This window comes from Onychostoma macrolepis, chromosome 03 (assembly GCF_012432095.1).
Source record: "Onychostoma macrolepis isolate SWU-2019 chromosome 03, ASM1243209v1, whole genome shotgun sequence".
NCBI classification, from domain to species: Eukaryota; Metazoa; Chordata; class Actinopteri; order Cypriniformes; family Cyprinidae; genus Onychostoma; species Onychostoma macrolepis.
The window spans coordinates 36,130,405-36,151,737 of record NC_081157.1 but is presented as its reverse complement, the minus strand read 5'-3'; the positions used below and the strand labels follow the sequence as shown (position 1 = coordinate 36,151,737).

Here is a 21,333-nt window from a genome sequence, read left to right as displayed (position 1 = left end):
ATTTTTCTCCATATAGTGGACTTCAATGAGAGCCAAAGGGTTGAAGGTTCAAATTGCAGTTTTTAGTTAATTTATATACTTTTAACCACAAATTCTCATCTTAATTTTCCTGTACCTTTGTGGGGGAAGGACTTTATTTAATGCAGGCCCTTCCTATTGTGCTTTCTTAATCTACATTATTGAGAAAGTCTAGAATTTAATTGTAAATATAAAAATATAATTTTTGTATATTTCTAGCACATTTCTAGCTAGAGGGTTGTTTATGCATTGACCCACAACACATCCAGTAAAAGAGTTTGCTTTATTAAAAGAGTTGGTCTGACAACAGAATGCACGGAGTAAAAACAATGGCACTAGTGAAAATGAGGTAGAGGTTAATAACAGTGTCACTAAAATGTCAGTGAACAGTCCTCTTGGCACAGCATCTAGGATATTTCAAATCTTGCTACACTGTACATACCATTCTGGATGTGATGAAACTTGTAAGTGCCCTCATTCTTAATCTTTCTCGCATGGACTATTTCACACCCTTTCTCACTTTGCATAATATTCCCAAACAGCCTTCTCTTCTCCTATATTTGGTCACCAAACTATCTTTGTTTTGGTCTGTAGCATGTATAAATCCCAGAATTCCTCTTTTTCTCACTTTATTGGTCCTCCACTGACCGTCCTCAGGCACCTCTGTTTAGTCTCCAGACGATGAGGCCACCCAGCAGTGCTCCACTGAGGAAGATGACTCCAGAAGAGAGGGAGATCGGGCTTGATGAGAAACAAAAATCTCGCTCAAAAGAGTAACGAGCCAAAGAATAGATACTGTTGACCTTCAAGTATTTAAAAGGGTTAATCAATGAATATTACTGATGTCTTTTCAGTGCTATGCTGTGTTAATACAAGTGCTGACATGTTTATCAAATCATACCCATCCTCCCCTACTGCAGATCCAGTTCTGTAGGTAATCTCTGAAGTAATCCAATGTCCAAGACACAATGCTTGGGACTGAATTTGCAAGAATCTATTCATGAACAACAAAAAACAAGCGCACATATATGAAAGTGCAACCTCAGATAATTAATTTTGTTTTGGGCACTGAAACACAAAAATGTATTAATGTAGTACTTTTATAATTTAATTTAATATAGAGTAATAAAATTTAATATAGTTTTTGACTCAAAGAAAGAAAGCAAGCACTGCATACCTTTGCAACTGTTTTCCCAATAACACAGATCAGAGTAATAATTTTCCCCCAGGTGATGCCGCCAACAAACACTTTATCTACAAGCATCTGGAAACTCTGTCTATCTGCCACACGTGCAAACCCATCAACCAAGCTGAAATGAAACACATCTTTAATGAAACAGACTTGCTTTTTCATTATACCGGTGCAATTTCAATTTTATTTAATTTCTCAAAATTGCTGACTTAAACAGATAGTTCACCCAAAAATGAAAATTGCCATCATTTACTTCACTTGTTCCAAAACTGATTTTACTTTATTTTTTTATTTTTTTTCTGTTGTGCACAAAATAAGATATTTTGAAGAATGTTCAGTAGCCCCTCACTGCAGAACAAAGATCCAGGGGGCAGGGTTGTATCTACATCTAGGGGGTGGAGATTGGTAGGTATAGGGGTGGAGATGGGTGGGTTTAGGGGTGGGGATGGGTGGGTTTAGGGATCAGGGGGTGGAGACAGGTAGGTTTAGGTAAATGTAAGGTGGGAGGAGTTGGGTCTAGATGCAACCACGCCCCCTGGATCTTATGTTCTGCAGTGAGGACCATCTCAGAATGTTGGTAACCAAACAATTGACGTTAGCCATTGACTTCCATAGTATGGAAAATAAATACTACCTAGTGGAGGGTGAGTGGAAGGAATGAAGGAATTTTTTCACTTTTTTAGGTAAACTATCCCTTTCTCACAACTTTATTTCTTATCCTATCATATATTAACTTTAACATTAATATTTTTACTCAGAAGCTGATTTCTATAATTATTACATACAGTTTACTCTTGCATGCCAAAAATACATTTCGATATCGATACTAACTCATTGAATCTCGGCTCTTGATCGAGCGAGTCGCCGAAGACTCTGATAACGTTGGCCACCTGGTCCAGGAGCTGCTCCCGCTCAGCACTCATTGGCTGCGGTTCAGGAAGAGACGGTGCACATGTTCCCGCTCTCTGTACCTGGTCCTTCACTGACCTGAGAACATTAAGTCATATAATAATTAAACGAATGACATGCAGGCTACTACTGATTATTACTTTATTTAGTGCTACCCAAAGTGAACGCTAATGAAAACGAACGCCACAACGAATAACACGGAAAACATGGCATTCAGGTAAACAGCTCTGTTGGTTAACCCTCTGGTTGTGTTCGGGTCAAATTGACCCGAAGAAGATTTTCTTTTTTTCCGAAAATACTAGTTAACGTTATCGCATTGGACTCAAACTTACTGACTTTGTTCACATAGGGTATAAGTACTTCTCATAAATTTTTTTCAAATTTTCGGATTTTTTTGTGGGTTTTATTTTACCTAGTAACACTTGTTGTGTTCCCGGTCAAAAATGACCGGACTCCAAACAACTGCTTATAAATCTGTCATTATGCTATATTATCACTAAATATTGGATTCATTCTTTTTATCAACTTGTTTTCTTTCATTTAGGACTGGGTTTGTGTTTCTATTTGCATCTGATTAATCGTAAGCCTCATTTATCTGAGAGTAGGTACCTCATTTTTTGAGTGAATTTTTTATTTTTATGAATAATTTTCACAATATTAAACGAAAAATTATAAAAATTTGCACTGTTTATCACACTAGTGTGCTTTAATGATTAATCAGGAAGTTTGGTTTTAAAAGCTTTTATTTTGTACAAAATTGAAAAAAGTCACACTTGTCGTGTTCCCGGTCAAAAATGACCGGACTCCAAAAAATTGCTTATAAATCTGTAATTATGCTATATTATCACCAAATATTGGATTCATTCTTTTTGTCAACTTGTTTTCTTTCATTTAGGACTGGTTTTGTGTTTCTATTTGCTTCTGATTAATCGTAAGCCTAATTTATCTGATAGTAGGTACCTCATTTTTTGAGTAAAAAAAACATTTTTTATGAATAATTTTCACAATATTAAACGAAAAATTATAAAAATTTGCACTGTTTCTCACACTAGTGTGCTTTAATGATTAATCAAGAAGTTTGGTTTTAAATGCTTTTATTTTGTACAAAATTGCAAAAGTCACACTTGTGGTGTTCGGTCAAAATGACCGGACTCAAAAATTGCCCATAAATCTCTCATTTTGCTATATTATCACCAAATATTGGATTCAATCTTTTGTCAACTTGTTTTCTTTCATTTAGGACTGGTTTTGTGTTTCTATTTGCATCTGATTATTCGTAGGCCTCATTTATCCAGTAGGCACCTCATTTTTGGGTGAAAAAGCATTTTTATGAATAATTTTCACATTATGAGATAAAAATTATGAAAATTTGCACTGTTTCTCACACTAGTGTGCTTTAATGATTAATCAAAGTTTGGTTTTAAATGCTTTTATTTTGTACAAAATTGCACAAAGTCACACTTGTCAAAAATGGCGGCCATTGAAAGTGAATGGGGAAGAATGAAAATAAGGGAAACAACTACCGTAGTATTCAGGAGCATGTTGTGCTTGCAAACATAAAGGCCTTGCACACACACACACACACACATCTATGCATACAAACTATTGTGAGTATTACACCTATTTCATCCTACCCTGAACTGCATGCAATATGCTGTTATGAATCTGATATTATAACTCTCTCTCTCTCTCTCTCACACACACACACACACACACATGCTCAAACTGCCTTGTCTTTAGCCTGCACTTACTTCAAAAGAATCTTTTCTTTCACCACATTCTAGAAAAAACATTATGACAATAGGTTTTGAGGCTTTCGTGTTCTCACAGAGTAGACAAAAGTTTACAAATAAATGCTAGAGCATACAAATGCCTAGGAAGGGACAACTGAAGATGAATCTTACAGTGAAGATGCATTGCAAGATATATTGGAAGAGGAAAACATCACTGAACAAGCTGAAAACCTTGCAACAACTGAAGAGGAGCAATCTTCTGATTTTGAGGGACCAGCTGAAGTTGATGTAACGTTCTGGTCAAAGGATGGAAAAAGGACTATTTTGAAGTCAATGCAGGCCAAAGACAAGGCAGTTTGAGCATGTGTGTGTGTGTGTGTGTGTGTGAGAGAGAGAGAGAGTTATAATATCAGATTCATAAAAGCATATTGCATGCAGTTCAGGGTAGGATGAAATAGGTGTAATACTCACAATAGTTTGTATGCATAGATGTGTGTGTGTGTGTGTGTGATAGTGTGAGTATACATGCATCCACACACACACAGGTCCAAGGCCTTTATGTTTGCAAGCACAACATGCTCCTGAATACTAGTTGTTTCTCTTACTTTCATTCTTCCCCATTCACTTTCAATGGCCGGCCATTTTTGACAAGTGTGACTTTGTGCAATTTTGTACAAAATAAAAGCATTTAAAACCAAACTTCTTGATTAATCATTAAAGCACACTAGTGTGAGAAACAGTGCAAATTTTCATAATTTTTTATCTCATAATGTGAAAATTATTCATAAAAAATGCTTTTTTCACCCCAAAAAGGGGGGGGCCCACTTTCAGATAAATGAGGCCTACAAATAATCAGATGCAAATAGAAACACAAAACCAGTCCTAAATGAAAGAAAACAAGTTGACAAAAAGATTGAATCCAATATTTGGTGATAATATAGTAAAATGAGAGATTTATGGGCAATTGTTCGGAGTCCGGTCATTTTTGACCGGGAACACCACAAGTGTGACTTTTTGCAATTTTGTACAAAATAAAAGCTTTTAAAACCAAACTTCTTGATTAATCATTAAAGCACACTAGTGTGAGAAACCGTGCAAATTTTCATAATTGTTTATCTCACAATGTGAAAATTATTCATAAAAAAATGATTTTTCCCCCCAAAAAAGGGGGGGCCCACGATTAATCAGATGCAAATAGAAACACAAAACCAGTCCTAAATGAAAGAAAACAAGTTGACAAAAAGAATGAATCCAATATTTAGTGATAATATAGCATAATGACAGATTTATAAGCAATTGTTTGGAGTCCGAACACAACCAGAGGGTTAAGTTACTTTGGGTTATTTGGGTATATTTTGTTAAATATTATAAAAAATATTTATTAATTAAGTTATAGCCTAAGCACGATTTAAATATGTGATTCTCTGAAAACTGGTAATCTAAAAGATTGAGACAAAATAAAATAAAATTTCATGTCATTATACTAGAGCTCACGTTAACAAAATAATGACAAAGGCCCGTTTAGTAAAGTCATAGCCTACCTAATTCCATGAGCGCTTTTTCCTTCTTCCTCCTTGATCCTATAGATTTGATAGCCACTTCACAAATCACAATGAAACCGTATCTATGGGTGGCCTCTGCCTTTACGTCAGTGCCATAGTATAAACATATCGTAAACTTCTAACTGGTTTAATAAGTCTTGCTTTATTATATAAGATATAATAAAATTGTTGTCAGTTCCGCATCTTAACTGCTAGCGTCGCACTAGGCTAAGTGAAAATAAAAGCGAAACAAAGAGCGGTTTGCTTAATTTCCTTGCATTTCTCCACCCAAAACAATTCTACCTTATATTTAGCAGCCATCCTCAAACTATAATGTAGCTCAGAAAAAAACCCTAAAAAAAACCCTCTCTCTGTACAAAGGCCAATAGTCTATTACTATTTTATATTTTATTACAGAACCATCATTTTTTTAAAACATACATTTTCACATACAAATTATCGGGACTTTAATCACATTCAATGCCAAATATTTAAATGAACAAAAGAGGGAACAAGCCAGATTATACAAATCACTATTGTAATATCATGTGTCAATTTTCAGTAAAAAGCTTAGGCTCAGCTTTATCCCAACAATCTGTCCTGATCCTGAATAAACATGTGCCAGTCTTTAAATCAATTAACACTGACCATATTCAATGTGTTTTCTACAAAACAGTATAAATACATATAAAATAAAGGCATATTACAATAAAAAAGGGGCAAATTACAAAATGCAGATGTAACATGTTTCGCCCAAGTTCAACGTTATGGACACTTCTGTTGCAACATCTTCATTTTCTTCCTCAGCTATTTCTTGGAAATTTAGAGACGATGAAGCCACCTAGCAGTAGGCCACCAGTGAAGGCCAATGCGGCTCCAAAATAGGAAGAATATTTACTAAGTGAAGAAGCAGAAAATTGCTCAAAGGAGAAACAGGCCAGCGCAGGGATACTGTGCATCTGTATTAAGGGGTACAAACAAAGGAGATGTCATAGATATGACATTGTGATCAATACTGTTCAACACATCTTCTAACAACAATAGAACAAGATTAAAACAATAGTCAAATGCTTCTTCATATTCTCTGAGACAATAATGTAAAAATGTGTCTTCATTGTTTCTTACCCATCCTCCCATTTTGCGAATCCATTCCAACAGAATCCTCCTGAAGTAATCCAGACTTAAGGTCAAAATGTCTGAAACAATTGTGGGTAAGTGTGCAAGGACCATCTATTGAAAGGAAAGTGGTAAATATGCACAGATATAAGCATAAAGATGCAGGTCTACAAACAACAGACATATTAACATAAATTTTAAAGAGGTCATGAACTGAGAAATCAAAATTATCTTGATCTTTATATAGGAGGTCATTGTACTATAAAAACATCCTGTAAGTTTCAGAACTCAAAACTTTGTCATTAGTCTAAAAACAGCTTATATTGAAGCCAGTCTGCCAAAAACAGCCAGACTCCGAAGACAACAAGACACTGTGCAGTGCTAAGTTGTGGTAAAACTATCTTTGCATCAAAACAGGACAGAAAATAGCATATTACTTATAAATTATGTTTCATGTTGTAAAAGTCTTTATAACATTATAAGTGGATGTCAGAGAACAGTACAAAATAATAAAAAAGGCAGTTCATGACCCCTTTAAAAAGACAAAATAAACATGCAGGATCTAACTAATCCAATACCTTTGCAGACAGTTTTCCAACTGAATAGAACAGCACTATAATTCTCCCCCAGTTGATTTGGCCATCTGTGAAAACCTTTTCCACAAGTTCCCAGAAACTTCTCTTATCAGCCACTTTTACTAAGCCATCAATCATGCTACGAGGTCAGAAGAACAGAAAGTGAAACCTGGTGTTTTAAAACCAGTATAGACAGCAACACTGATGTTTAGTAAAGATTCAAATCTCAGACTGACTCATTGAATGCTTTATCCTGATCGAGCCTATCACCGATCACTTTGATGGTCTCCGCCAGCTGCTCAACAAGTTTCTGGTCCTGGCTGTTGCTTATTGGTCGAGCTTCGGGAAGGGCTGGTGGGGCTGCATGTACCTCGGTTGCTACGCTCATCACCTCATTTCTTACCACCCTGAAAGACGTTTATTTGTTAACTACATGAGTCAAATGTTCATAGAGATACTATAACAGATTCACAATTACCTCCAATAAACATGAAAATTTTAACACTAATAATTTCATCATGACTTTCCTCAAATTACATTCACGAAGGCATGAAACGGTGGTCGGATTCTGATTACAGCCAACATTACATTACAATCTAGCCACTATGACATTTAGATTTTCCAAAATGATTTGATTGCTAGCAAGCATAGTAGATGTTCCACAAGATACATTAGGTATATTATAATGTCACACAAATCCCACGATAAATTACGGTTTTGCAGCGTCTGTTTTAGTGAGTGTAAAAATGTCACAGTCAACATTATCGTTATTAAATGTTATTTTAATCGTAACTCGTTAATCATTTTTAAAATTAAGTTACATTTTTTTTTTTTTTATGAAAATATTTTATTTTTCTTATGTTGTCAAAAGTTCTGTCAAATATGTTACTAACTGGACAACCCCTGCAACTAAAAAATAGTTTATCACAACAACATGCAACCAGCATCATATTGCAACCATATTGGCACCCTTGGTAAATATTATCAAAGAAGGCTCTGAAAATAAACCTGCATTATTAATCCTTTTTTTTTTTTTAAATCACAAAAATCTAACCTTTTATTGAACTAAAACAATTGAAAATGGGGGAAAGTATCATTATGATATTTAAACAATAAATGTTTTTCTCAAATACATGTTGGACACAATTATTGGCACCCCTAGAAATTCTTATGAGTAAAATATCTCTGAAGTATATTCCTATTCATAATCACAATTGTGAGCACACCAGCGATTATGAACATGAAATTATCCAGCCATGGCTTCCTGTTTCACAGAAATATAAACAGGAGGGAAAACAAAGGCCAGATTCTCTTAACCATCCATTGCAAGGAGTTAAACCAAATAATATATTTCTGATGTGCCGCAAAAGATAATTGAGCTTCACAAATTAGTGAAGTGGCTTTAAAAAAAAAGCTAGAGTAGTGAAAATTCCCATTTCCACCATCAGGGCAATAATTAAGAATTTCGAATCAACATAAAATGTTACGAAACTGCCTGGAAGAGGACGTGTGTCTATATAATCCTAATGCACGGTGAGAAGGAGAGTTTGAGTGGCTAAAGACTCTCCAAGGACCACAGCTGGAGAATTGCAGAAAATAGTTGAGTCTCGGGGTCAGAAAACTTTTTTAAAAATGATCAAAGAAAAGGGTTTCAAGAAAAATTCTCCTCGCTCCTCCAAAAACAAACTTGTCAGACACGACTGAAACTTCAAATGGGACTGGCTTCTATGGTCAGATGAAACTAAAAAAATTAGCTTTTTAGCAGCAAACACTCAAGATGGGTTTGGTGCACACAGGGATAAAAAGTACCTCATGTGTACAATGAAATATACTGCTGTATTTTTGATGTTGTGGGCCTATATTTCTGCTGGAGGTCCTGGACATATAAAACAACAGATAAAAAAAAAATCAATAAGTGACTGACTCTGTTAGAAATCTTATAATGGGCCATGTTTGGATCTTCCAACCGTACATTAATCCAAACACAAACCTCAAAAACAACACAAAAATGGGTCACTGAGCACAAAACCAAGCTTCTGCTGGCCATTCCAGTCCTCTGACCTGAACCCTGTAGAAAATGAGTGTGTGAACTGAAGAGAAGCACCACCAACATGGAGCTGGGAATCTAAAGGGTCTGGAGTGATTCTGGATGAAGGAATGGTCTCTGATCTCTTGTCAGGTGTCTCTAACCTCATCAGGCATTATAGGAGAACATTTAGAGCTGTTAAACTGGCAAATGGAGGTTTCAAAAAGTATTGAATAAAAGGGTGCCGTTAATTGTGTCCAATGTGTATTAAACATTTGTCATAATGATATTTCCCCCCATTTTAAATTATTATTCTCCAATGAAAGAGAATATGAATGAAATCTCCAATTAAAGAGATTTTTTTGTGAATTTTTATCATAAAAAATCAAAAGGATTAACAAAGCAGATTTATTTTCGCATCCTTCTTTGATCATATTTACCAAGGGTACCAACAATTCTGACCACGTCTGTATATTATTTTCTTCTGTGGTGGACATTTTGATCACATTATTGTAAGTGTCCTCTCTTTTTTCCCACTTGTATTTGTTTCTACAATAAAGTATTGTCAACTATTGCATGTTATGCCAATTCTTGGATGACATGTCATGGCCTTAGCCTACTGTGTGACTGTGTCCACTAATGATCATCAATTGTTTGCCATAAATTGTTGTTTTTCCCCCCGCATAGTTTAACCCTTATTGTGTTTCCGGGGGGATTTTTTTCCCCAAAAAAGTTTCTAAAGCTGGGCTACACTAGCCATTAACGGAAACATTAAGTTTATAATGAATATAAAATACGACATACAGCGACATCATAAGTTTAAAAAGTGAAACGTACCCGATTAAGAGTGCTTCTCCAATCTGGTCATCTGTAGAGCGAAGAGAAACATAAGTAACAAACATCTAACATCGCTTAAGATGTTACAAACAAACACAGTCACTTACCCTGCGAGACTTCGCAAGCCATATCAGTAAAATATAGGCAATCTAAAGCCTATAATATTGTTGTTGTTAGTGTTTCAGGTAATGTTTTCGAGTGGGTGTAACTACGGGGAATACCACTCTATTTTAGTAGGATCTTTCAACTTTTGTGGAGAGGAGTAACAATTGTGTTTCATTTCGAAGGCTGCTCCCTCCAGAGGTCGCTTATGTCGGCTGCCTCCGCCACCGAGGCTGCCTCATTTCAGAAAAGTATAACCATTGCATTCCATAATAATAAATAAGTTGCTGAAATTTACGATTTACGACGAATAACAGTCAATGTTATAATGGGTACTTTTCTGAACTGGGACAAACATCGATGAAATGACCGAAGGGTGCAACCTTCGAAATGAGACACAGCCTAGATGGGAAGTATATGGACGCCTTCCTGAAATCCATCTGATATCTTTCCCATATAACAACTATGGTTTTACTTTAAAGTCCTGTGCATTTATAACGTATTACTTATTATAGTGACAGCTCCGTCTATTTTTTTTTGTGAATGATGAGTAGCCTACACAACAGTATCAGGAGGGGTTAAGTTTGACGTAGACTACACCAGTGTTGCCATGTCCACTTACTATAAGCTTCTCTGGGATTATTTGTTCATAGAGTTCAAAAGACAGCCAGTAAAGGGTTGTGTGTCTTTCATATAATGATTTTTTTTTAAGTAGCCTATATTGTATTATTTTAAAGTATATTGTAATGAAAGTATTACTGAAAACAATTAAGTTAACAATTTGCAATGTCTAGTCTTCATAAATCTGAAAAATATTTGGTTTTTATTATTATTATTATTATTGTAGTATTATCTTTTTATAATACTACATATTATAAAATATGTAGTATGTGGGAGGGGGCGGGGGTTGCTCATGTTTGCTCATTTTCGCTTTTTTGGTGACTTGCTGTTATAAAAAATCACTTTGCTTGATTTTCTTGCGCGATCTGGCAACACAATACAACCCAGGAAGAAATACCAGCGTGGACTTGTAAGCTCACGTTGAATGCACTTTTGAATTGTTTAATATTTACGTGTTTCTTGCAATCGAAAATTCGTCAGGTCCTGCTTATTGTAACTAGTAGTTGCCAGCTTTGTACATTTGATCGCTGTTATTAAGTGAAAGAATCAACACACTCAGTATTATTATTTTATTTTGAATTAGCATATTTTTCGGAAGTCAGAAACAATTTTTATTTCTATAGGTTGAATTGTTATGGCAGGCACTTCTGCAAAGACTGTGCACGACATATTTCAAAATATGGAGTATGGACCATCCAGCACGAGCACAGCAACTGCACAGGTAACGCGATCTTTGGGGTATATTAACTTTGTATCTGAAATGCATTTAATACTTTGGATAATCAATTTGACATTTATGTATCATTTAAAGTGCAACAGAGCACTGCCATCTTTTAAACCTGTGTTAAAATGATTTACATGTGACTGTACATTAGGATGCAGACAGCTCACGAGAAAAGCATGTGACAAGATGCTGGTGGTGGTCCTCTTGCTGTAAATTCGCATTAAAAACAATGGATGTCTCAAAGGAGTAGTTCGCTTAGAAATTAAAATTCAGTCATTTACTCATCTTCAACATGTACCAAGTCCATATGACTTTCTTTTCTTTTCTTTTTTTCTCATGTGAAACACGAAAGAACATTTTAGGCAGAAGGTTACCAACTGACAGCTTCAGTCACCATTCACATTAATTGCATCTTTTTGCCATGCAAATAAAGTGAAATGTGACTGAGCTTGTCAATGTTTATATTTCTTATATCACACTTTATAAAAGGCCAAAGGAAAGTCATACAGGTTGAAACAACATTAGTTTAAGTACATGTAATTTACTTAATTTGTAAAAAGAAAGTGTTGTGAGCAAAGTTCAAAATAGTTAACTGTTCATGTATTTTGCGAGAGCTATATGTTCTATGAATGATCTACTGCAACCTTCACCCTGTTTTCACAAAGCCGCTCTATTGGTTCCCTCAGAGAGGTGGAACAACCAAACTACAGTTTGCTTACTTTAATGAAACATGCTTGTTATTTGGATTATCAGAGAAATTTAAATTTTCAGCATAATTTGAACTTAATTTTAAAGTGTAATGCCATCATTGCTGTCAAATTTGTGTGAGATATTCATTTATTCCAGTTAAACACAAATTCTCAAGAAGGTATCCATCATTTTCATTCTCTCAGTCATGGCTGGAGAAACACTCTCGCATTCTTGGCTTCTTCATCGATGGGAAATTTTCCAGCCCTGCAGACAGACAGACCCAGGATGTGACTGATTCCAAAGGTAAGCAATATTTGATCTTTTCCTGAAGTTCAGATCTGTTATGTAATCTTCCATGCAGTGATAAGATAAGTTCTCCTGCCCTCCTCCTTCTGTCTTTGTGCAGCAGCGGTGGTTTGCAGCACTGTTTGTGCTAAAGATGAGGATGTTGCGTCTGCTGCCTCATCTGCTGCTGGAGGCTTTAAAACCTGGAGTGGATGGAGCGGTTACCAAAGAGCCAAAGTGTTACTCAAGTACTAGAGCTTTACTCAAAATAATGTCACTAATGTTACATTTTACATCATTATTAATGTATGTCTGTGCCGCAGGTTGGCGAGTGTCCTGCAGAGACACAGTCAGTGTGTGTCTGAGCTGTGTGAGGTCTCTCAGTCTTCTACCTCTCCTGCTGTGCTCGTTAGACTGGCCCAATACTATGCCAGCTGGGCTCAGCTACGAGACACGCTCATGCCTGAGTGGATCCCGCATGGTATGTGAGTGTTTGTTTGTGTGTATGTGAGTCTGAGAGACAGAACTTGTTGAAGACTGTGAGAAAATGTGTTGTAAGAAAGAGACATGATTGTAAGTCTCATGTCATGTTTCGTCTGTCCACTAGGCATTGTGGCGGTGGTTGTTTCAGATGACTGCTCCGTCTACTTTCTTCTACTTAAGGTTTTACCAGCTCTAGCTATGGGTGAGTCTTTCTCTTAAACTGAGCATGATATGATGCTTAATATATGAACATTAATGATACCTTCTTTTCTGAGTTTCATGTCTTCCCCAGACTTTCAAAGGATGAATGCAATGACAAAAAAGGAAGAAAAAATAAGAATTTTACACTCTTAAAAAAAAAAAGGTGCTGTATAGCACTGAAAGTGGTTCTTTGGCTCGTGGTGCTGTATAGCACCAAATCTTGGTGCTTCAGTGGTTCTTCAGCGGTTCTTTGGCATGACTGAGGGGCTATATAGCACTGCTACCATACACAGAACCTGTTAAGCTCCTGTATGGTTCTTCAGTGGTTCTTTGGGGTGATTAAGGTGCTATATAGCACCACTGCCGTACAAAGAACCTGTTAAGCCCCTTTAAATGTTCTTTACGAGCCAAAGAACCACTGTTGGTGCTGTTTAGCACCATTTTTGTTGAAGAAATACAATACAATATGGCACCTCTTATGGTATATTTAATGGTATATCCTTTAAAGATATGGTGCTATATAGCACCAAAAGTGGTTCCCCTATGATTACGAGCCAAGAACCACTTTTAGTGCTATATAGCACCAGTTTTAATAACTTGCTGAAAGCAGCAGTTTAGGCATTTGTAGGTTAACTTGTGTTAATAGTGTGGACAGTAATAAAACTGTGGTCACATAAATTAGGCCTACATGCTTCACATTTATAGGTAATACTGAAAATTATAAATTAATTTTAAAAATCAATTTTGTACTTGACCTTAGTATTGGCAGTGTTTTGAACATCGTCCCTATAAAATTGTGTGGGGGTTGTTTGCGAGTATTGTTCAACCTTTTTCACTTGTTTACATTTAACCAGTGTTATTTTAGTATCACAGAGATAGTATAGTTTTTATTAATAAAATATTTTGAATAATTTCTTTTTTTTTTTTTTTTCATTGTAATTTAAATTTTTGTTCATTTGTGTGTTTTTGTCATTTGATTCATTTTTGTTTTTAAAATGTATCTATATAGTTATTATAATTTTTTTTTATTTCATTTTATTTTTAGTCATTGTGGTACATTACTTTAAATAAATGAAAATGAGAAATGTTGCCTTGACAAATAGCTGAAATAAAAAGACTTTCATTTTATTTTAGTTAACTTTTATTTTAAGTAACATTTTTCATGGTTTTCGTTATAACTATAATAGTTTGAATTATGTACATGTGTATATTTTCCATTTTTAGTTACTTTGGGTTTTTTTTGTCATTTAATTAGTTTTGTTTTCAAAATATACATACTGTATATAGCTTTTGTTAATTTAAATAGTTTTATTTTTAGATGTGTTAGTACATTAAGTGAAACTAAATGTAAATGAGAAATTAACTAGCTGAACTAAAATTACTATATTTAATCTTATTTCAGTTAACTTTTTATTTCATGTAACAATTTTTTTTATGGTTTTAATTATTAATATAATGAACTATAATTATAACCCTGCATTTAACTGCTTTACCAAATAATGTATATAATTTATTATTTAAAACCGCTTAATTCATTAGGAGTTCTTGCTCATAAATGTAAAAATCTAGTAATCCTATCTGAATGAGATGTGCAGGTGCAAATCAAACTGCGGGGTTAACTATTATTTATTTACATGACTATTAATTTTCTAGGCAATGCTGTTATTGTGGTGCCTGGCAAGACTACCGCTCTTCCTGCCCTTCTGTTGGCTCAGCTGTTTATGGAGGCTGGGATCCCTGCTGGAGTGCTGAATGTGGTCACAGGCAGTGAAGCATCAGTGGGTGCCAAAGTGGCTCAAAATCCACAAGTGAACTACCTGACCTACAGCGGAAGACAACAGAGTGGAGAAGCCCTGGCTAAAGCAGTGGCTGGTTGGGGAGTCCCTATGTCTTTCTCTCTCTCACTCAGCTCAGTGTGCCCTTTTATCATCTTTGATTCGGCAGACTTCGACAGTGCTGTGGACGGAGTGATAGAGCTGGCCTTCAAGAAGAAAAGAGATGTAAAAAAAATAGTTATTTTAAATTGTAATTATATGTCACAATATTGCTGTTTTACTGTATTTTGCATGCAGCCTTGGAGAGCATGAGAAATTTCTCAAGAATATAAAAAAAAAAAAAATCTTATCTATTCCAGTGGAGTAAATATTTAAATATTTTAAGTTCCCAAGGTTTTCAGAAAAGAACATAGGAAAATATGATGTAATATTGATATGTATTTAATAATTAGGTATCTAATATTTAATATATAAGCACTACTTGTTATTTTAGTGCTTATTTTCTAAAATAAAACCAGTTAACAGCGCTTCAGCGGTACCGCTATAGTCCGCTAGGGGTGCTCATTGATTAAAAATCACTTGTCATGTATAAAACAAATATAATATTTATCTTTTTGCCTGCTTCTCTCTTTCTCTTGTCCAGTTCCAGTGGGTGCTCTGTGTGCAGGAATCAGTGTTGGACAGTGTTGTGGCCAGACTGAAGTTGAGAATGACTGGGATGAAATGTGTTCCTCTTGCCACCGAGACTGACAGGAACCTTATAGATGCTGCAGTTCAGGAGGCCCAGCAGCAGGGGGCGACAGTGCGTGAACATTTAAGTTTAGATGTCGCCAAATACTATAGGATGGATTTTTTGGCATTTAAAGGATGAATGCTTTCATGTTTTTGTTTTCTTGTTGTTTTTTATCTTGTAGCTGATCCAGTTATGTCCACCTGGCACTGGTGCTCTCTACCCCCCTACTGTACTGTGTGGACTGGCTCCTTCCTGCGAGTCTGTGATTTCACCTCCTCCAGGCCCTGTGCTGCCCCTCATATCTTTCAGGAGCTCTGCTGAGGGAGTTACACTCGGTGAGGCTGAAATTAAAGAGAACTAATTTATATGAAGCTAAAAATCTTGCTATAGTTTACTATTTCCATAGGCATGCATTGTTGTCTTGAGTGCAGTGATCCATCTATTCTGAAGCTTTTAATGGAATATTTTTACAAATTTACATATTATATTAATGGCGTTGTAATATAAGTGAGTTAAAAGTTTTGTGATCTGTACTTGTGTATAGGAAGCCACAGTCCTCATGGTCAGGCAGCCTCCATCTGGACTGAAGATTTGACTCTGGCTTTGGAGTCTGCAAAAAGGTGCATCCATGCTTGGTCAAGTATTTTGGCAACCTTGATTTCATTGATCTTGATCTCTTACTTCCCTTCTTTTATCTCTTTTTCTTTCTCCGTAGTCTGTGTGTAGGTTCGGTGTGGGTGAACTGTCATTCTGTAATGGATCCTGCATTGCCTCTGTGTGGACGGCGGGAGAGCGGGAACTGCACCGATGGAGGCAGAGAGGTATATTATAAAAATGGTCACATTCAGCTTCGTGTGCTGAAAATGGGATTCAATGTTGTCTACGCTATTGTTTCTGTTCTTTTGGGTTTTCTACTATATTTCTGATTGGATATATGGTCTTGGTTGGTGACCAGTTGAGAATGTCTGACTTCTTCTGTGCTTTTTGTTCCTCTGTAGGGTCTGTATCAGTTCCTTCGGCTGTCACATTCACCCTCCCTCGCTCGCTCCAGTCCCAGCTCTATCAATTATGCTGATTTTGGCTCTGCAGCTTCCAGATTCACGATACCTGAAGGATTTGATCCTTCCAGGTGGGTGTGTTGTAGCTCATAGTTCAATGGTGAACTGCAAAATGCATGTATGTTTGGTGTCATAAATTGAACAGTCATGTTACAGCTGGTATAAATATCATCAAAAGTGAGAAGTATTTAGATTGAGTTTAGATTTTAGCACTAACACCTAATTTCATAGTCAAGCCAGAGTTTTGAGTTTGGTTATTTTTATTTTCCTGGTGAAATATTTAACGTCATGGATGAATATTTACTGATTATTCCAACTGTATAGGGGTCCAAATGACAAAGATTTGAGCCAAAGTAAAGGGGGGAAATGACTTAAGAAAGATGGCATAGAGCAAAATAGGTCTGTTCAGCGATCTTTGTTGAATTGTATGCCAATAATGACAGTTCAAAAATGGGAAAATGCACTTCTTGTGTTTTTTTTTTCCCAAAATGTTCCATCTCAGTATCCTTTTAGATTCTGGTTCTTAAGCCTCTTTGGTATCTTCATTTTTAAGGCCCAATATAGTTCAGTCCCAGAGATATGGGGATTGTTGAATTTTACCCATTTTCAATTTAAGCCAGAAGTATACTTCTCTTGTCTGAATTCTAATCTGGCCTGTGGACAATCCATGTGACTTAACTTTTGTCCTCAGCACTGTCTGCTGAGTTCCAGGCACAGAGTCCGCACACAAGCCAGAATATTGGGTTCGCACATACTGTGCACAAGTGAGCACTCAAAGCTCCAGTTGGGTGTCCATCTGCGCTCACAGTCAATGCAGTATGCTTTGAAGAGCTTGCACGAGACAGAGTGGAACACAGAGAATAAACCTGAGCCTTTATCCGGGGAAGTTTCTGAATTTTGACGCGGAATGACCCTGTACGGGAATCATATTGTTTTGATGGATTGTGTGGGACTTTCCTCTCTCTTTGAAAATGAATTGTGACGTTGCTGGAAACATTTTTTGAACAGCTTCTTGTATTATAGGTCACTGTACTTCACTACGTCTTCATGCTTTACTTAATTCCTCTCTGCACCATAGAAATCAAGTCACAAAAATCTGTAAAATGCACCCAGGCTTTAAAATTTCATCCACTGATTTAGATTTCCATTTTTTCCCCCTTTTCTTTTTTTTCTGTTCCAATGAGTTTTGTAATTGTATTATTTAATAGTATTACTGTATTTTTAGTACATACCCAATTGATATTGAAAAGATATCAAATTGACATCAAAATTGATGTCAAAACAGGTCAAATATGCAAATCAAACTGACATCAAAAACTTGACAACATGTTGATTTGATGTACAGTAAATTTACACTACATATACTACATATACATTAAACCAATTTCACTAACTTCCTATTTTCACCCGAATACCACTGGAAATTGCCATCCAAACTGAATTTAAATGATGTTACAGCATCTTGATCAAGTCTTGAGTAATATGTGACATCAAATCGATATCAGGTTGCCCGCTGGGGACCCTTTAGTGTATAAAATGTGGTTAAATGACCACTACTGCTGTCTGCTAAACTCAGTCCTCCTCTTGTCTTCTTCCATGACCCATTTCTCTCTCCTCCTCACTTTCACAGTGTCCCTCGCTTTTACTCCCAGTTAGTGGGTGGTCAGTTGCGTAAAGCTGACTCGGGCTGCAGCAGGTCAGTTTTGGCCCCGGGGGGCACTGTACTGGCTCACTGCCCAGATGGAGGCAGGAAGGATGTCCGGAATGCAGTAGAGGCCGCCATTAAGGTCCAGCCAGGGTAAGAGCATATGGGAAAGTTACCATGAGGATAAATCATATGGACCAAAAAAAATTAGGTGAAACTATTTTGATAAAATACTGACAGATCTAATGTGATGCTCCTTGTGTCATTGCAGGTGGATGAAGAAAAGCCCCGCTGCACGCTCTCAGTCCCTTTATTCACTTGCTGACAGTCTAGAGAAGAAGAGACGGGACTTGGCTGCATCGATCCAGACTCAAACCGGCATCTCATTAGAAAAGGCAGAGAAAGAGGTGGAGCTTAGTGTCTCCAGGCTCTCTGATTGGGCTGCACGCTGTGATAAAGAGCAGGGTGGAACTCCAGTAAGAACCTACAATATATATTAATTAGTATTGGAATGTTTGCACAATTGACCCTTCGCAAAGGACTGCCCCGCTTAGTTACTGTTGCTATGTCCGACAAGCCATGGTGCTCTCATGCCACACACCAAGTTCTCACACAGTGAAAAATACATTGTAGAGCAAAGAGGACACTGACAACACACCGGCATACGAGACAGAACAGCTTATTTTGATATGACACGAAGTCTCATCTTTCAAATTTTGTATTTTTAAAAAAGAATTTAAACACCATTTGAAATACCATTTTGTGGCTCTTTAATGTGTCGTGACAGATGACTGTAGCACCTCAGTTCAAGTGGCATGTGAACCGATCATCTCTTCCTCTTTACTAGTTATAGCATGAAATAACATCAGAATGAACATCAGAAGGTTTCTTGTTTCAACCGCGGAAAGAAGTCAATTCACATCATTTTTCAAGCTCAAGTTCACCAATGTTAATCTACGCTCCTGTCTGATTTGTTTGTCATTTGATTCATTTGACTCGGCATTATGGTTGGTCAGATAGTCTGTCAATCAAGCTCCCTGCGAAGGGTCAATTAACCCAAGATTTCATTTGCCTGCTTTCTAATTTATATGTTCATCTCATTAAAGTTCCTGCCCCAGTCTGGTTCTGCCCTGTCATCTCCTGAGGCTTTAGGGGTGCTGGGAGTGATTCTCCCCAACTCCAAACCGCTGCTCTCACTGGTGTCCTTGCTAGGGGCAGCTATTGCCATGGGTAATGCTGTTGTCATGGTGCCAAGTGAAAAATACCCTCTTCCAGCTCTTGAATTTATACAGGTTTGTTACTTTTCAAATAAATACATTTCTGTTTATGTCTGTGTTTTAATTGGTAGCAGGAGACACTTTACACTCACACTGTAACCTTCAGACTGCCTTCATTTAATGTTCACGTTTTACAATTAAGCTTCACGTTGCAATTCTTTGTTTGTAATGTATTCGACTTCTGTTTTTTTTGCTCAAAGGTCCTGCAGGCCTCTGATATCCCCGGAGGTCTGGTCAGTATAATAACAGGGGGCAGGGATCATCTTACCCAGGCACTTGCCAACCACAGTGTGATTCAAAGCATTTGGTATTGGGGAAGTAAAGAGGTGAGGGGATTTTTTTCTTAAAATGGAAGACAAATAGGCATTGAGATTTAGGGAATAGAAACATTATTGGTTATATTTACATGCACAACTTTTGTTTAAATCAGACTGAATTCATTCCGATTGATGAATCGGAATGTAGTGTTTTCTTGAACACTAAATAAAGTGATCGGGGTTAATTTACATGTTTATATGTCACAAGTTTCTGATTGGATTTAATCTTTTGACATACATACACTGCACAAATATAGAGAGTTTCCCGCTGTTTCTTTATTTGTTTTAAACAGCAGAATTAATATTTAGCCATTTCTTGTCATAATTTGGTGACCGTGAGCATATAGACGGCTGTGCCGTGCCGTTTACGCAGTAAAAACGCCCGTACCTGCACCCAAAAACCAGCCATTTGCGGATAAGAATCCAAAACAAGGACTAGTGTTTCACTTCCCAGAAGCTGAGTGAAATGACAGTTTTATAATGACAGAACACTCATTTGTTCAACACTTTACTCAACGGGAAGATCAGGTTGTTCCGCACGTCATACGACATTACATTTTCTGAATTTTCGTTACATTTTCTGCACATGTGCAGTCCTTTCAGGGTTGTGGCTAGAAGGGATACAGCTCCTACCGGAAACGAACAATGAAATTAATTTTCTACCTATTAGATTGTGTTTTATTAACGTCTACACCTACCCCTAAAACCTACCCCTTACAATAATGAAAAAATAATTAATTACGCTGTATTGATGTGCGCATGCCCAGTAGTGCTATACGTATCTCTTCTAGCCTTAACCTCCTTTCAGTTTCGGGGTTCAATCCGATCGAGTCTTTACATGCACTCTCAATTGTATTAGAAAAGGAATAAACCACCCCTTCCAATCTTATCGAAATTTCATTCAGATCAAGCTCAATCGGATCGATTAGGTGTTTACATGAAGGCTTTTCAGTCTGATTGAGCCCTTAATCTAATTACAAAAGGATTATTTGTGTGCATGTAAACGTGCCTGTGTATTTGAGCTTGGCAGGGGCATACATTGACAAAGATCCTGTTCTATATAACTGTATAAGCATACAGGCTATTTTGCCCGTTTTGAATAGCACTCATCTTATTGCATGTATGGAACTTCTTTTCATCAGGGCTGTCAGTTTCTTCAATACTCCTGTGCAAGTCCCCTTAAACATCTGTGGCTACACTGTGAAGAGGAGGAGGAGAGGGAAGCAGGACAGAACTGGACCAGCTCAAATCCCTCTCTTCAAGAAGAGCTTTGGAGGAAGGCGGTGGTCTGGAAAAGTATTTGGATCCCTACTGCATAAACTTATTATTAAAGTTTGGACAACAGAAAGTGACTCGGCATGTTAGGAGTACATTTGTTTCACTTTCACAAAGTCATGTGAAATAAGGAAGGTTACTTTTATTAATGTTTCCCATGACAGATGGTTGTATTCTGACAAATAAACTGTTATAACAAA

At 36.7% G+C, this 21,333-nt stretch overlaps 3 protein-coding genes across 5 annotated transcripts; 1 reads left to right on the top strand and 2 right to left on the bottom strand.

The window, feature by feature from the left end:
• Nucleotides 1-288: 288 nt before the first annotated feature.
• Nucleotides 289-5,681, bottom strand: LOC131537075 (apoptosis regulator BAX). The gene is made up of 5 exons (XM_058770323.1): nucleotides 5,394-5,681; nucleotides 2,042-2,197; nucleotides 1,196-1,328; nucleotides 920-1,012; nucleotides 289-759 (listed from the first exon to the last, which is right to left on the bottom strand). The coding sequence occupies exons 2-5, from the start codon at nucleotides 2,131-2,133 to the stop codon at nucleotides 643-645; spliced, it is 435 nt and encodes a 144-aa protein (XP_058626306.1). The 5' UTR covers nucleotides 2,134-2,197; nucleotides 5,394-5,681; the 3' UTR covers nucleotides 289-642.
• Nucleotides 5,682-5,789: 108 nt separating this feature from the next.
• Nucleotides 5,790-10,429, bottom strand: baxb (BCL2 associated X, apoptosis regulator b). The gene is made up of 6 exons (XM_058770322.1): nucleotides 10,055-10,429; nucleotides 9,948-9,978; nucleotides 7,321-7,491; nucleotides 7,088-7,223; nucleotides 6,519-6,623; nucleotides 5,790-6,352 (listed from the first exon to the last, which is right to left on the bottom strand). The coding sequence occupies exons 1-6, from the start codon at nucleotides 10,074-10,076 to the stop codon at nucleotides 6,197-6,199; spliced, it is 621 nt and encodes a 206-aa protein (XP_058626305.1). The 5' UTR covers nucleotides 10,077-10,429; the 3' UTR covers nucleotides 5,790-6,196.
• A 535-nt stretch (nucleotides 10,430-10,964) lies between these two features.
• Nucleotides 10,965-21,333, top strand: aldh16a1 (aldehyde dehydrogenase 16 family, member A1). Of its 3 annotated transcripts, none has more exons than XM_058770584.1 (17): nucleotides 10,965-11,079; nucleotides 11,294-11,391; nucleotides 12,288-12,387; nucleotides 12,494-12,617; nucleotides 12,693-12,850; nucleotides 12,977-13,054; nucleotides 14,707-15,053; nucleotides 15,472-15,630; nucleotides 15,743-15,896; nucleotides 16,106-16,181; nucleotides 16,277-16,382; nucleotides 16,560-16,690; nucleotides 18,250-18,417; nucleotides 18,536-18,740; nucleotides 19,371-19,556; nucleotides 19,742-19,867; nucleotides 21,001-21,333. In XM_058770584.1, the coding sequence occupies exons 2-17, from the start codon at nucleotides 11,305-11,307 to the stop codon at nucleotides 21,175-21,177; spliced, it is 2,382 nt and encodes a 793-aa protein (XP_058626567.1). In that variant the 5' UTR covers nucleotides 10,965-11,079; nucleotides 11,294-11,304; the 3' UTR covers nucleotides 21,178-21,333. The 3 variants fall into 3 exon arrangements, with proteins under 3 accessions (XP_058626567.1, XP_058626565.1, XP_058626566.1); XM_058770582.1 differs by having other exon boundaries at nucleotides 12,491-12,617; XM_058770583.1 differs by lacking the exon at nucleotides 10,965-11,079 and having other exon boundaries at nucleotides 11,086-11,391; nucleotides 12,491-12,617.

Bases quoted from the DNA above. Each gene is read 5' to 3' on its own strand.
- LOC131537075 (XM_058770323.1), bottom strand. From the start codon at position 2,133: ATGAGTGCTGAGCGGGAGCAGCTCCTGGACCAGGTGGCCAACGTTATC. The intron at 1,329-2,041 runs GTTAGTATCGAT...GTTTCATTTCAG, and splicing joins CAAGAGCCGAGATTCAATGA to CTTGGTTGATGGGTTTGCAC. The intron at 760-919 runs GTATGATTTGAT...TTTCTCATCAAG, and splicing joins TCTGCAGTAGGGGAGGATGG to CCCGATCTCCCTCTCTTCTG.
- baxb (XM_058770322.1), bottom strand. From the start codon at position 10,076: ATGGCTTGCGAAGTCTCGCAGG. The intron at 9,979-10,054 runs GTAAGTGACTGT...TTCGCTCTACAG, and splicing joins GGCTTGCGAAGTCTCGCAGG to ATGACCAGATTGGAGAAGCA. The intron at 6,353-6,518 runs GTAAGAAACAAT...CCCTTAATACAG, and splicing joins TTCGCAAAATGGGAGGATGG to ATGCACAGTATCCCTGCGCT.
- aldh16a1 (XM_058770582.1), top strand. From the start codon at position 11,305: ATGGCAGGCACTTCTGCAAAGACTGTGCACGACATATTTCAAAATATG. The intron at 15,897-16,105 runs GTGAGGCTGAAA...ACTTGTGTATAG, and splicing joins TGCTGAGGGAGTTACACTCG to GAAGCCACAGTCCTCATGGT. The intron at 18,741-19,370 runs GTAAGAACCTAC...ATCTCATTAAAG, and splicing joins AAGAGCAGGGTGGAACTCCA to TTCCTGCCCCAGTCTGGTTC.